This window comes from Heptranchias perlo, chromosome 1 (assembly GCF_035084215.1).
Source record: "Heptranchias perlo isolate sHepPer1 chromosome 1, sHepPer1.hap1, whole genome shotgun sequence".
Classification (NCBI taxonomy): Eukaryota; Metazoa; Chordata; class Chondrichthyes; order Hexanchiformes; family Hexanchidae; genus Heptranchias; species Heptranchias perlo.
In genome coordinates this window covers 44460651-44476875 of record NC_090325.1, presented here as the reverse complement: position 1 = coordinate 44476875, position 16225 = coordinate 44460651, and the positions used below count along the sequence as shown (strand labels likewise).

The 16225-nt window shown below is 40.8% G+C and overlaps 2 protein-coding genes across 3 annotated transcripts in view; one reads left to right on the top strand and one right to left on the bottom strand.

Annotated features, from left to right (window-relative positions):
* Positions 1-10222, bottom strand: part of fam219aa (family with sequence similarity 219 member Aa) — a 71337-nt gene extending 61115 nt beyond the window's left edge. For both annotated transcript variants that reach the window (XM_067984451.1, XM_067984459.1), the window contains exons 1-2: positions 9973-10222; positions 477-576 (exon numbers count right to left, since the gene is read on the bottom strand). In XM_067984451.1, the coding sequence (XP_067840552.1) occupies positions 477-576; positions 9973-10032 (160 nt within the window). In that variant the 5' untranslated portion in view covers positions 10033-10222. The remainder of the gene's footprint in view (positions 1-476; positions 577-9972) is intronic.
* A 489-nt stretch (positions 10223-10711) lies between these two features.
* Positions 10712-16225, top strand: part of dnai1.2 (dynein, axonemal, intermediate chain 1, paralog 2) — a 240567-nt gene continuing 235053 nt past the window's right edge. Inside the window, exon 1 of the mRNA XM_067991157.1 lies at positions 10712-10771. Coding sequence (XP_067847258.1) covers positions 10745-10771 — 27 coding nt within the window. The 5' untranslated portion in view covers positions 10712-10744. The remainder of the gene's footprint in view (positions 10772-16225) is intronic.

Genomic DNA, 16225 nt, shown 5'->3' with positions numbered 1-16225 from the left:
AATACTTTGCCTGTATCAGCAGAACTCTCCAATGTTTGTACCACAGATTTCTTGTAGTATCAAAATTGCTGAACTAGATATTGTGCACTTTTTAAATATATAATTTCATTCATTTTATATTTTAGCATTCTGATAGAGAGGAAAGCAGAATAATAGGAAGTTCTTTAAATTCCTGCACAACAACATAGAACTACCTCAGAGCTGGGATTTCCCTTTTCTATTGTGTGAACTAAATTTGGAGACATTTTACAGAATAAATGTGTGTACTGTGCCTGTAGGAATGAAACTGCAGCAAAACTGTGCCACAACAAATATACTAGCAAGAGGATTAAAAGTATGCTCAGTTCAACTGTAGTGTAATCATATTAAAAATAGGGAGCTCAGTCTTGAACGTTGACATGAAAGAAACCAATGATTTGCTCATGATAGAAGTAGAGTATTGAAAAAAGATATTGTATTCAGATGTTATACCTCACCTATTTTCATCTGCAGTGGGGATGGCTTGTAATTCATTGCCACAGTCTCACCCTCCCGGGTGTCACACTCGCCTTCAGAGATGGAGGTGGCCGTGGGATCCTGTTTGGAATGACAAGGTGGATTATTATTACACCACACCTTCTAAAAGTATGTTAAGCAATATTTTGAAAAATTGTAACAAGAACAAATGATTCAACAGCCCTGCTTATTTGGCCTGCATACAGCAAGCTAATTTTGAAGCTTAGTAACTTTAACTGAATTAGCATAATGCTCACATAAGCACTTTACCAGACTGATTTGTTTTAAGCACATAGGGACAGGAGTAGGCCATTCAGCCCCTTAAGTCTGCTCTGCCATTCAGTTAGATCATGGCTGATCTGCACTTCAACTCCATTTACCCGTCTTTGCTCCATATCCCTTGAAACCCTTACCTTACAGAAGCCTATCCACCTTAGTCTTTAAAAGCCTCTTTGTCTCAGCATCCGATTTTGGGGCAGAGAGTTCCAGATTTCTATTACCCTTTGTGTGAAGAAGTGCTTCCTGGTTTTGTCTTGAATCGCCTAACTCTAATTTTAAGATCATGTCTCCTTGTTCTTGATTCCCCCACCAGAGGAAGTAGTTTCTCCATATTTACCCTAACAAATCCTTTTAACATTTTAAACATCCTAATTGGATCACCCCTCAATCTTCTATACTCAAAGGAATACAAGCCAAGTTAATACAACCTGTCCCCATAATGTAATCCACAAAGCACCAGTATTATTCTGGTGAATCTGCGCTGCACCCCCTCCAAGGCCAATATATCCTTTGAGATGCGGTGTACAAAACTGAACACAGCACTACACATGGGATCTGACCAAGGCTCTATACAACTGAAGCATAACTTTCTCCCCTTTGTAGACCAGCCCCCTTGAGATAAGGGACAACATTCCATTAGAAAGAAAGAAAAACTTGCATTGATATAGTGCCTTTAACAACCTCAGGACATCCCAAAAACACTTTATAGCTAATTAATTTAAGTACTTTTGAAGTGTAGTCACTCTAGTAGCGTAGGAAACAACAGCCAATTTGTACACAAGGTTTTACAAACAGCAATGAGATGACGACCAGGTAATCCGCTTTAGTGGTATTGGTTGAGGGATAAATATTGGCCAGGACACCGGGGATAACTTGAGTTGGTTTTACCATTCTGCTCAATTATTTGCAGAAATGCAAATGAGAGTGTGATTTTGGTCAGCGTTAAGAAGGTAACAACAGTTACCTTCAGTACAAATAACAAAACTGTGGCTTCATTGTCAATTTAAATAACTTACATTTATACAGCTCCTTTAACACAAGAAAGAGTCCAAAGACACTTCAAGGAGCATAATTAGACAAAAATCAACACGAGCCAAAAAAGGAGATATTAGGATGGGTGACTAAAAGCTTGGCCAAAGAGGTAGGTTTTAAAGAGCATCTTAAAAGGAGAGAAAACATAGGGGGTTCTGGAGGGAATTCCAGAGCGCATTGCCAATGGTGGGGTGAAGGGAGTGGGGATGCACAAGAGGCCAGAGCTGGAGGAATGCAGAGCTCTTGGGAGGGTTGTAGGGCTGGAGGTCACAGATAGGGAGGAGCAAGGCCTTGGAGGGATTTGAAAACAAGGATGAGAATTTTAAAATAGAGGCTTCAGTGGACCCGGAACCAATGTAGGTCAGCAAACACAGGGGTGATGGGTGAACTTGACTTGGTGCAGATTAGACTATGAGCAGCAGTTTTGCACAAGCTCAAGTTTATGGAGGGTGGAAGGTGGGAGGCCAGCCAGCAGAGCATTGGAATAGTTGAGCCTGAAGGTAACAAAAGCATGGATGAGGATTTCAGCAACAGATAAGGTGAGTCGTGGGCAGAGACGGGCGATATTACAGAGGTGGAAGTAGGCAGTCTTTGTGATGGTAGAGGATAAAGGGGTGGAAGCTCAGGGTCAAATAGGATGTCGAGGTTGAGATGAAAGATGAGATGAATCATCTGTTAATCTGTTTTGGTAATGCTAGTTGAAGGAAGAATATTAACCATGGGTTATTAACACATATTTAGCCATAAGATCAGGCAGATGGGTTCTCTGTTCTGACATCTCATCAGGAAGGTAGCATCACCAACAACATCGCACCTGTCAGTTCTAAACTGGTATGCCAGCCTAGATTATAAGATCACGTCTTAAACTACAGCTTAAAACCATAGCTTCTGACTTAGAGGCAAGAGTGCTACTAACTGAGCCAAACAAACTATATGATGTTAATTTGTTTTTTGGTTGTACTGGTTAAAGGGAGAAATGTTGGCAAAGGCATTTCAGACAGTGGGAATCTCTTGCATGATTTCAGTAAACACCAGTCACAACTTTTAATGAACATCAGATTCACACAGGCTTTGCAAAGATGTTGAGAGTTTGATTACTTCTTCAGATATACCTGTACTTGTAAATTGGATGTTGAATTGACAATGCAGAAAGTCCAAAAATGAAAGCAGCTGACTGACTTGTAAAACACATTAGGCATGTTGAAGAGGTTTTAACCAAAATCATACAACTCAAGACATTTTTAAATGATTTTCTCTTTGCAATCAGTGCTTTGAAAAATGCACAACAGTTTTCCCACATGTCTACTTGATTTACTGAAGCAGCTAATACAAGAAGGCTACAGTGAATTTGGTTAAAATCTAATTAAGCACTACAAAACACAGAAAATTATCCAGGTCTCAATTCAGCTCCCATACTGGTTATCAATGACTTAAAATTTCTTATCCAGTCAGTATATTGTACTTTACTTGGTCCATCACATTTTCAATCTGGTAACCAAACAGTTCTGGTTGGGAGCCACTAAAAACATTTTGAAAAGCTAAGTTTAGAGCCCTTTGAACAAAACTCCATGATAGCCCAGTGAGTTGTGTACATTAAGTTCTCATAATGATCGATTAAATGTTCAATATTGTAGCACTTCACTGTATCATACTGGAATATGCTAAGATTACATGCTCAAGTCCTCAAGGCAAAAGCGCTGCCAACTGACCCAAGCATAGTACGTGATCAGTTAAAAGTGGCAGATTGGAATTTAATGTCAGCAAATGTGAGGTGGCATATTTTGGTAAAAAAAAATTGGGAAAAGCTGGGTGATGGAGAAGCAGAGGGATTTGGGAGTTCAGGTTTACAAGACATTAAAAGCAGCACCTCACATGGACAAGACCATAATAAAAGCTAAAGGAATACTAGGTTTTACGGCAAGAGATATAGGATGTAATGGTCGAAATCTAATGGTGAATCAATAATAAACTTTAGCAAAACCACAGTTGGGAGTACTGTGTGCAGGTGAGCTACGCACTATAGGAAGGATGTTCAGGCAATAGAGAGGATACTGCACAGAATCACAAGAATGCTGCCTGGTAGGAGGAAATACAAATACAAAGAAAGGCTTGAAAAATTCAGACTCTTTTCATTAGGACAGGAGAGTACGGGGTAAATTGATAGAGGTTTAAAATTATGAAGTAGATAGAAACAGATTGTCACCAGTGATTTGAGGGATCTAGAACAAGGAAAAAGATACAACAGTCTCAGGAGATTTAGGACAGACAGCAAGAGAATTTTTTATTACAAAGAAGGCTGCAGATTGCATTTAGTGACTGAAGCAGAAACTATGCCAACATTTAAAATAGGTTAGATAGGTGGTTAAGGAAAAGGGATATGGTTATCATTGATACATATCTTCACACACTTCCCTGCCATAAGGCTACACGTGCCTTGGCATTATCGTTGTATTTGGCAAGGTCAGTAGCATTACGGAACTCAGACAAAAGTTGTCAGTGGAACAGATGGTTCGTCGTTTGCAGCTCATTACCACAGTTGTACTTCACTAGGACTACTGTTCGTGTGGAGGAAAAAAAACAGCATGGACTGATTAGGCTCAACGGCCGCTTTCTGTGCTGCAATTTCTAAATAATTTTATGTAACCTGCTGATTGGTGGTATATTTTAAGAGAGAAATACAGACTGAGTGCTGATTTTATTGATCTTGTGGTAGCTTGGCCTCAGTGCCCCTGGGCTATAGAGGGGAATATTGGCCAGGGCTTTCACTGCTGCTTGATCTCTAGCAACCTTTGCTACACATGTTTTGTAGACAGGAGACATTTGCAGATGCAAGATTTTAATATATTATAAACATCCATTTTCTAATAAGGAGGTTGCTTAAGATGTTAATTCAAAATCAGCTACAGTATTTAAATTAATATGGTAAATAAGCTCATGTTCACAAATGGATCGCTGAAGAGATTGAATGTGAAACCACTTGTCTCCAGAAGTACAGGGGCCTTGTGAATATACTACTACCAGGAAAAGCAAATTACTTTTGGTACCACATTGAATGCAATGAAGCCATCCAAGGGCCAAGTGCGACACTGATACTTACTAACTAGGGAATAAGACTAGAGTGCTGGTTTATTTAGAAGGAAAATCATATTGCCCCTTTTAGAACATTTTGGGTTCTTGATGAATAAGTAAGTGTTGTCAACAGGAGCGATGAACCGAACACTTTTGCTGCTTATGAAATGAGCATGTTGCACTTGTAGCAAATGCAAGTGCTTTGGGTCGTTGAGGCCCAGTGATGACTGCCATAACACATTGTCAATTAATAATTTTTTCATCTACATAAAAGTATATTTTTGTATGTTAAATTAATATAATTCCACAAATGTGACCCACTCTTTAAACCTATATCTTCAATCTCCATATTCAAGAAGTAGGAGCGAGAGAATTGATTGGTATTACTTACACAAAGAAATATAATCCATCTCAACTGCTTGTAACATTTGGACCAATTAATCTAGCTAGAACAGTAAAATCACTGTAGCCCTCTCAGGTGGGGATAAAAGATCCCATGCCACTATTTCAAAGAAGAGCAAGAGAGTTCTCCCTGGTGTCCTGGCAAATATTTATCCTTCAACCAACATCACTAATAGATTATCTGATCATTTATCTCATTGCTGTTTGTGGGACTTTGCTGTGTTCCTTGCATTACAACAGTGGCTACTCTTCAAAAGAACTTCATTCAATGTAAAGCACTTTGGGACGTCCCGAGCTCATGAAAGGCGTTATATAAATCCAAGTCGATCTTTATTCAATAATATTTTAAATATTGCTGTAAAGTTTTAAAAAAGAATTCAGTCCCTTTCTCAAATGTAGTTCACCGAGTAGGGGGTGTGGAGTGGCTATGGCAGACTTTTCAGAAAATCTGTGTATGTTATGCTACTATAGTTATGTGGTGTGCAGATATATGTTGAGGAAGGGAGAGAGTATGATGCAGAACAAAAAAAACTGTTCCAGATAGGTTTTTTTTTTGGTAAATGACTGTTAAGTAAAATTAAACAAGACACTTTTGTACAGCATTCCAATTCAGATGCTAATTGTAAGTTATCAAAAGGTAGACAAAAAGTGTAGAAATCACAGCCCATTGATGAAATGTCAAGTTTTTTCATTATTATATGTACTGTAGACACAGGGACAAATTGTGCTAAGAACCAAATACAGTACAACTCACACCTTGGGGTGGAAGAGCTTTGTGAAACTGAAACAGCTGCAAATCTGAAGTGTCAGTGTTTCACTGAAATTATGAAAAACAATTCCAGTAAAATATATTCTTGAATAGGCTAAAAGCCCAAACTTAAAGAAATATAGTACATTCTGGCAATAGCTTACAAGTTGGAAAACCTGATCCTGGAGACACAAAATGGTATCCATAATTGAGATTGTACAAGTTAAACTGTAACTAATATTGATTTAATGACAGGAAAGGGACATTTTTAGCCATACTTATTATTTACATGTCAGTTGGTAGCATACATCCCTCAGGGACAGATTGCGAGTAGAAGGCGGTAAAACTGCTCACGTAGCAAATTAATCTTGGGAAAAGCTGTAATAATAGTTGTGTTGGTATGGGACCCCCCCCTGCCAGTGGTGATTGTTAATTTTGGAGTTTCCGTGCCAGATGTTTTCCTCAAATTCAGCATCACTGGCACTTCTGTAAGCATCCCCCATAAACCAGAGTATTCCTCTACCTGTTCAACATCTAGGCAAATGTAGCAAGACCCAAGGATCGAATAGAGAATTCTTGTGACTGTACTCCAGTTTAGTGAAATAAATCATATGACACTACTTGATCGTCTTGTCTTCTGTGGAAGAATATATGCTGCACTTCCTAACTATATATATATATATATATATATATATATACACTGGAAGCTCAGATATTCATAAGATTCCAAATGTACTTTGCCCATACAAATACGGCTGCCAAATAAACATGAATTGCAGAACAGCCCCACATCACGATTGTAAATGAAAGGAATGGCTTAATCCTAGGTCCGTTCCAAACACTTGAACAACTGGAGATTGCAGGAAATTGGCACTTATCCAGAATATTGCTAGATAGAATGGTGCTGAGGCTCTGAACATTAACATATTAAACCCCATTTTTCCCCCCCACAGGAACAGCCTGCAGATGCATATTAATGCTTATGAAATGGTTTATGGGTATATCAGTCACGTGTATTTTCTACAGCTGGAGAAATTAGCTAACTGTTCCCGAATGTAGGCATGTGTACGGTCCAGCAAGAAAAATCAATAAATAATTCATCATAGACAAAAGTGCTTGATTTTTGTTAGTGCTGAAGATGGTGAGGTTCCCACTATTTATCTGCTGCCAGAAACACCTAGTACTCCCCCGCCGCCACCACCACCATCGCGCACCCCCCACAGCTCAGTTCATAAGCCCACAAATGCAGCTGAGTCATACAATCTAAGAAGTCGGTTTCCATCCCTAGTCTGTTCTGAGTTGGCTCATCTTAGCTTGGGCAACAGTTGAAAATGGCAACTGATCTCAACCAGTAAGGAGATATTCAGTAAATGCCAGTAACTTTTGCTGGAAAGCATGCAAGTGGACATTGATGACTAAATGACCAGACTCAGTTGATGTCTCCACTGTCAAATAGCCTGCCACTACTCTAGACTCATGAATGCAAAATAGTCTTATGGTGAGTTAATGGAGGATAAACAGGTGAGGAACTGTATCCTAGGATGAAATGGAGAAATTGAGGGAGGTGAGAAGAACTCACAGTGTGGAAGATTTATTCCTATGGCTAGGTGGAAAATTGTTACTGCTAGTAACCACTCTGATTAGGGGCAGCAGGACAATTATTTATATTGCTTCGCTATAACCTGCTTGTGATTTGGTACTGTAGTTTCTATAAAATATTAAAGGTGAATAAAGTGAAGGAAAAATTTTTACAGGGCTATGGGGAAAGAGCAGGTGAGTAGGGCTAATTGGATAGATCTTTCAAAGAGCCAGCACAGGCACAATGGGCTGAATGGCCTCCTCCTGTGCTGTATGATACTATAAGTGTTCCCAGGCAAAATGAACTTTGAAAAACTAACACAAACACTTCCATTCAGAAGTCGTAAACTAAATTTCAAACAGTTCACTCTAAATTTTTATTTTAAGTAAATTATGGATCCCTTTTCTTCTAGAATAGCTTATTCTGTGTAATATCCATAGACTCCTTTGAAATTAGCTTTTTAAAAAATAGTTGATCACTGTTTCATTATAAGTACTCAGATGTATTTTAAATATGTTAGTTTGGCTCAGTTGGTAGCACTCTCACCTCTAACTCAGATGGTTCATGTATGCAAGCCCCACTCTGGAGCTTGAAAACATAATCTAAGCTGACACTTCAGTGCAGTACTGAGTGAGTGTTATATTGTCAGAAATATCGTGCCACAAACAAAATGTTAAACCAAAGCCCCATCTGTCTGTTCAGATCTAAAGATCCAATAGCAGCATTCAAAGAGCCGGAGGTTCTCCTTGTGACATGACCAACATTTATCTCTCAAAGTAATACTACCAAAGCAGAAAACAGATTAACTGGTCATTTATCTCATTTGCTATTTGTGGGACCTAGTTGTCATGTTTGCCTGCAAAACAACAGTGATTACACTTAAAATGTAAGTCACTGGCTGTGAAGTTCTTTGTGACATCCTGAGGATGTGATGACGCACTGTAGAAATGCTAGTTCTTTTTTTATTGACAATGCAGTGCAAAATATATTTCTCATCAAAAGAGGGCTTTAAACTATATTTGAAGCATTATACAGAATGGTGACTGACCCACTAACACAAAAAAAACTAAAAATATACAAAATGTGTCTTACCATCAAACAAGTGCTCGTTGGAAATAGTGTGGGAAAACTCTGCAGAACAAGTCTTTTGCTGGCATGTGTTATGTGTTATCAGAATTCATTTACTGGGCCAACAGGCCAGCCATAAATTAATTCTCTCTGGTCAATTTTTGAATGTGCTGATCTCAGCCCAATTTTAAGTCCTGGAAAAACTATTATATAATGATGATCAATCGACTTGCTTTCATCTTAATTATACTTGTATTACTTTACATACCTTACAGTATCTGTATAAAAAAATCCAGAAGGAGTTCCAAATATTCAAGGGCAATGAAAACAAAAATACTTCATGGAAAACTATAAATTACACAGAAAATAAGCAAGATTAAACCAAGTTTTTCAGTCCTTGAACAATGTAAAATCCATATGTATCTAGGTGTGGCTTACAAGGCTATAACCCAATTTAAAGATTCAGATAGCATCATGAATTGCAAGAGCATAGGTTTAAATGAAATGCACTTGTACCCAAGAGATAATTACATAGTGTGAATGAGGACATTCAAGTGGATTATAGAATGATTTAAAAGACATTATTCTATTTGAATGAAATGCATAAAAACCAAGTATCCTATTAGAACAAGATAAAATTGTTCCACAATATAATTGTCAGGTACAAGAAACCTAGAGTGCTTTCTCAATTTTAGTTGACATCTGTTACAGTACACCTGGTGTGGAAGATAAAGTCTAAATATATTAATTATCTATTGTATTTCACTTTAAAATAAAACAGGCAGCGGTCCATACATTATAACCCCATTAAAATTATACATTTCGTCTACAAAATTATCTGCATCATCTCTTTACGCTTAGATGCAAAAAGGGGCAACGTAAAAGCCATTTGAGATAAACCACTTCAAAATTTTCTCAAGTTTGGCCTCGCCTCGCCTCCCTCCGATCCGAAGCTGGGAGATGTGGCAAAAGGGGCAATGAATTCAGGACCCAACCAGTCACCATATAATTTAAAACTTATGTACGTATCTTAAAATACGCACTTTTTGTTGAAACTAGGAAGTTAGCGCGTTGCACCAATCCTGGGAGATAAATATTACGGACCAAGCCGTTTTTAAAAAGGAGGAAACCATTATTTTTTTTTAAAAAAAACGCGATTGGATCCCAAAAAAAAAATCACCAGACCAGGCCCCCGAGCTCCAACCAGTCGGAACAGCGACTGCAAAGAGCCTAATTTATAAAACTATTGAGCAATAAAATAATGAGAGAGAGAGAAGTTGTTTTTAATCCCCTTTCTTACCAGCGGTTGTATTTCTGACCGGGCTGTGGGGACTTGAAATCGATCAATTTCTTCCATCATTTTGAAGAACGAACTGGAAGCGTCGCTGCGGCCTTTTTTTTTGTTGTTGTTTAAATTACCTCCGATGATCACTATTTATTATGACTACGATGACTATTTCCTTTCCCCCGGTGCGATTACCTCATATTATTTCTCACACCAGCCTGAACCCAGTCTCCATCTCACGCAGAGACAGTGACTCAACTCCAGCTTCCGGCTCCGGAAGTCGGAACAACGGGAGCGCCTCCCAAGACCCCTCGGTAACAAAAAAAAACCGATTTTTTTTTTAATTTTAAAGATATAAGTAACATCTTAAGTAATTGCAAAAAAAAAAAAAGAAATCACGTTGGTTGATCCGCAAAATTCTTTTTAATTTAAAGAAACAGTATTTTTTCATCCATCTAGGCATCGCTGGAGACCACCCCGTTGCCCCGGTTACTTGACCACCGGCTTTCAGGCAAAGGGAAAACATTCTCGGCGGGCCGCAGCTTTAAATCGTGAATGAACTTTTTCTCTGATCTTTTTAATTTAATGCATTAATGTAATTTGATCCTTTATGTTTAAAATGTGATTATTTTTGTTCTTCTTTTATACTGGAAAGGGTTTGTTTGTGCAGGTGATGGTGGAAGCTGCCGTTACCTAGGTGACGGAATTCAACTTCCGCGTGTGCAGCGCTGCTGCTCTTTGAGTTACAGTTAAATCGCCATCGGTCGGTCCAGAGAGAGAGAGAGAGATGCCACCGAAAACCAGAACTAGATCGGTAATTTCAACAAACTTTTCTCACCTGCATTTTTACACCCGTTAACAAAAAAAAAAATCATTTTTTTTTTCAAACAGGATTATTTGTTCACTTTGTTCAGTGTAAAGACAGGTGTGGAAGTCAGCCCACCTCTGTGGTTAGAAAGTTGAACCTTTGTTTGTGGACCACCAACAAGGCAATTGTTTGTTCTTTCGACGCGAACCACTTAGCAACTTTAGGTTTCGAAGTGTTCATTTCTGAAACTTTCTTTTTTTTTAAAAAAATGTTTAAATGCGGCCACTAGCGGCACTTGACAGTTATGAGCAGGAGGGGTTCCTGACACCCAACACCTCATCACTCCGATGGTCATTGTACCTCTACAATTCGTGGTCTCTTTCGGGCATCCCAGCACTTACTCCCTTTCCTCCTCCCCTCCCCCGCCCCCGCTCCAGTAAATTTTCAGCTCCTTATGGTTTTTGATATGGAACCACGTCTGGAAGCACTGAGAGAAGATGAAGACTCCCTGCTTTGATGAGTTTGCTGTTGAGATCTGGCTGCAGGAAGTGGAGCACGGAAGGTAAGTTTTTTTTATCCCATGTCATGGCCAAAATATCAGTGGAAGAGCTTGGCAGGAGGTGGTAGACACAGTTAATGCCAATAGCACTGTCCAGAGAACGTGGCAGCATTGCTAAAAGAAATCAACAAATTCACTAGGTGGGCCAAAGTAGGTGGAGATAATGCTCCCTTTTCTTTGTACTCTACTCCAACTATCACTCGCCTGACCTTATTAGCTACAGACCATGTATTCCTTCACTTTCTCTCAACCTGCTCAGAATGAATGACACTTTACTAACCATCAACTTCCTTTCCCAGCCTCATGTCTTTCTGACAAGGATGCAACAGACAACACACTTTCACGTCCTGCTCTGCATACTGCATCTTTCTGCTATCGCAAACCAAATGGAGTCCACCTTCACATTCAGGGGAAAACATATTCCCTGCAGACATTGGCACTTTATCTATGTCTCCATTTTTAGGAGAAGACAGTACATTGTAGAAGACAGATATTCGCAATTAGAGGGCAGGCTCAGCTGACATCTGAGATTTGACCTCCTTTGAGGAGCAGGACCAACAACTTGAGAAGGTGGAGAAACAGGAAGTCTGGCCCCAGCTCAGGATATGTGCAATAATTCCTTTACATTCTATCCTAGATACTTCTACAAGCACTCACACAACACAAGATACCATGATTAAAGTCCACACTTACAAAAGTTGTTCTGAGGATGACTGCCGAGCAGTTTTCTCTTTCTGTCCAGACAGACTGAGCCAAAGAAGTTGCACAGCATGGTCCTCACAACAAAAGTCACCCAAGACCTCACCTAGCACCACATCATTCCATCTTACTCTGGCAAGTACCAACACAGAGCCATCCACCCCAGGAGATTTAGATAGTTAGATTGACTACACTATCTGATCCTCAGAGCACAGCTGAGCAGGATCCAGGGGAAATATTGGAGAGAAAGAGGAAACACCTCACTCAAGGTTGATGTCTCCTCTATCCCCAGCTGTTGCAACCATTGTGAATTTGTCTAGGAACTTTCAACAAATGCAAGCAAGTGTGGAGGATTCCGCAACCCATGTATGGGTTTCTCGAACATCAACGATGGAACAAGGAAGATGGTAGTGGTTGTTGGTGGCCAATCATCTCAGCCCCAGGACATTGCTGCAGGAGTTCCTCAAGGCAGTGTCCTAGGCCCAACCATCTTCAGCTGCTTCATCAATGATCTTCCCTCCATCATAAGGTCAGAAATGGGGATGTTCGCTGATGATTGCACAGTGTTCAGTTCCATTAACAACCCCTCAGATAATGAAGCAGTCCGAGCCCGCATGCAGCAAGACCTGGACAACATCCAGGCTTGGGCTCATAAGTGGCAAGTAACATTCGTGCCAGACAAGTGCCAGGCAATGACCATCTCCAACAAGAGAGAGTCTAACCACCTCCCCTTGACATTCAACGGCATTACCATCGCCGAATCCCCCACCATCAACATCCTGGGGGTCACCATTGACCAGAAACTTCACTGGACCAGCCATATAAATACTGTGGCTACAAGAGCAAGTCAGAGGCTGGGTATTCTGCGGTGAGTGACTCACCTCCTGACTCCCCAAAACCTTTCCACCATCTACAAGGCACAAGTCAGGAGTGTGATGGAATACTCTCCACTTGTCTGGATGAGTGCAGCTCCAACAACACTCAAGAAGCTTGACACTATCCAGGACAAAGCAGCCCACTTGATTGGCACCCCATTCACCACCCTAAACATTCACTTCCTTCACCACCGGCGCACAGTGGCTGCAGTGTGTACCATTCACAAGATGCACTGCAGCAACTTGCCAAGGCTTCTTCGACAGCACCTCCCAAACCCGCGAGCTCTACCACCTAGAAGGACAAGAGCAGCGGGTACATAGGAACAACATCACCTGCACGTTCCCCTCCAAGTCACACACCATCCCGACTTGGAAATATATCGCCGTTCCTTCATCGTCGCTGGGTCAAAATCCTGGAGCTCCCTTCCTAACAGCACTGTGGGAAACATTCACCATACGGACTACAGCGGTTCAAGAAGGCGGCTCACCACCACCTTCTCAAGGGCAATTAGGGATGGGCAATAAATGCCGGCCTCCCCATGACGCCCACATCCCATAAACGAATAAAAAAAAAAGAATGGAAAGCTTGCAGTGAATCTTGGGATGAGTGGCAGCTCCAGGGCCATTTGCAGTGCAGCCCCTCACAACATAATTTGTTATGACTGCTCAGACTGGTGCCATACAGGCCTTGGGTTGCAATCTCACCTCCTGATTGGGTAGGAGAGCCAATGAGCTTGGCCAAATGAGGGGAGGACCTCCATGCTGCGATGGGGTCTGTTCACTCATAGATCAGCAGGTAGTGACATGGATGCTGTGAACAGGTACTGGCCAAACCTGGCACTGGGTGATGTCTTTCCGATGGCAACACATCTGAACCCCTTTCCAATTAATGCACAGATGTCCAAAAATATGCTGGGGCAGGTTGTCCTTGCATCAGTGGAAGAGCAGCAGGTCTATGCGAACATACGAATTAAGAGCAGGAGTAGGCCATTCGGCCCCTTGAGCCTGCTCTGCCATTTGATAAGATCATGGCTGATCTGATTGTGACCTCAACCCTACTTTCCCGTCTACCTACTATAACCTTTGACTCCCTTGTTAATCAGGAATCTATCTAACTCAGCTTTAAAAATATTCAATGACCCTGCCTCCACCATAGTCTGGGGAAGGGAATTCCACAGACTCATGACCCTCTGAGAGAAAAAATGTCTCCTCATCTCCGTTTTAAATGGGAGACCCCTTATTTTTAAACAGCGGCCCCTAATTCTAGTCTCTCCCACAAGGGGCAACAACCCTTCAGCATCTACCCCTTCTAGTCCCCTCAGGATCTTATATGTTTCAATAAGATCACCTCTCAGTCTTCTAAACTCCAATGTAAACAGGCCCAACTTGTCCAACCTTTCCTCATAAGATAACCCCCTCATCCCAGGAATCAGTCAAGTGAACCTTCTCTGAACTGCCTCCAAAACAATTATGTCCTTTCTTAAATAAGGAGACCAAAACTGCACACAATATTCTAGATGTGGTCTCACAAATGCCCTGTACAACTGTAGCAAAACAGCTCTATTTTTATATTTCATTCCCCTTGCAATAAATGACAACATTCCATTTGCCTTCCTAATCACTTGCTGTACAAGCATACTAACTTTTTGTGATTCATGTACTAGGACACCTAGATCCCTCTGTACCTCAGAGTTCTGCAATCTCTCTCCATTTAAATAATATACTGCTTTTCTATTCCTCTTGCCAAACTGGACAAGTTCACATTTTCCCACATTATACCCCATCTGCCAAATTTTTGCCCACTCACTTAATCTGTCTATATCCCTTTGCAGACTCCTTATGTCCTCCTCACAACTTACTTTCCTACCTACCTTTGTGTCATCAGCAAATTTAGCAACCATACATTTGGTCCCTTCATCCAAGTCATTGATATAGATTGTAAATAGTTGAGGTCCAAGTACTGATCCCTGGCACTCCACTCCACATTTTGCCAACCTGAAAATGAGGTCCATGCTCACAGAGCTCGAGAGCCACCTTTAACCCAGGTGCCTCTATGACTATTAGCTGCCAGCTACCTCACAGGCTCCAGTGACAAGGATTACACTGCAAAGAAGCACCAGAATAGTTGGGGACAACTCATAGGAAGGGTATGCACCTTGGTAGCAGGTTCATAGCAGTTGCAGAGTGCGGCAATTTTTTTTGAGAGGCTATGTTAAAAAAAGTGTGGAGAAGAGGGAGGATGATTGTGGGAGAGAAGTGGGGGGTACTTAGTGATTCATGGTGATTGTCATTTATTGGGGAGGAAAGGGAAGTTGGTGTGTGGAGCGAGAGGCAAGGATTCTTTTGCTCACATAAAGGTATCTTGAATCTTGAATTGTATTTGTATGTGCAACTTCACTGGGCTATCTCCACTGATTCTTTAGGTTCCTGAGCCTCCTTCTCATGCAGCTGTTCTGCGGACAACTGCTGCAGTACCTCCAGGTGAATCCCTCTTTTGATGGCTATGTTTTGGAGCATGCAGCAAGTTACGATGAGTTGAGAGTCTTTAACAGGCTGTTGCTGCAGGATGATACCTTATCTGTCCAAGCAATGGAAGCACTGTCTTAGAATGCCAGTGATATTTTCTATTATTAGCGAGGCCTCTCAGCTGCTGTATTTAGCGCAGAGGAATCATCAGCTAAGAAAGCAGTGGGTAGTTTTGATTCTCAAGGAGCCTTCATTCACTGGGAATTAGCAAACATAGATGTTATGGTATACCGATTTGGCTGTCACTTACATGATGCAGCGACAATATTTGCACTCCAGCTGGACATTAACAGAGTAGTAAATCTTACAATGCATTCGTGGTATACATGCCAAGAGGAGAATGAAGGGCTACATGTGTCCTATCTACTATCCCCTCCCTGTACTTTGGGGAATATTTGATTTGAGTGCCTTAAGCAATTGCACCAAAATATCCCCCATTCGAAAAATATAGTTTTAAGTAGTAAGGCTTACTCAATTCAAAATGGCTGACCAAAGTTACTTATGCTGTGCGAATAGGCATGCTTCATTGTTCAGGAAGTAGCTAAGGTAAAGGCTACCTTTGAAAGAGAGGTGTCTTTCAAATCCAGTGACCATTAGCATCTCATGAATGCTGTTTGTAACTGGTGTGTCTTGTGTCAGCAGCACACAGAAGATAATAATAGGATTTGGCAGAGTCAACATGGATTTATGAAAGGGAAATCATGTTTGACAAACCTATTGGAGTTCTTTGAGGATGTAACTAGAATAGAATAGATGAGGGGGAACTAGTGGATGTGGTGTATTTGGATTTTCAGAAGGCTT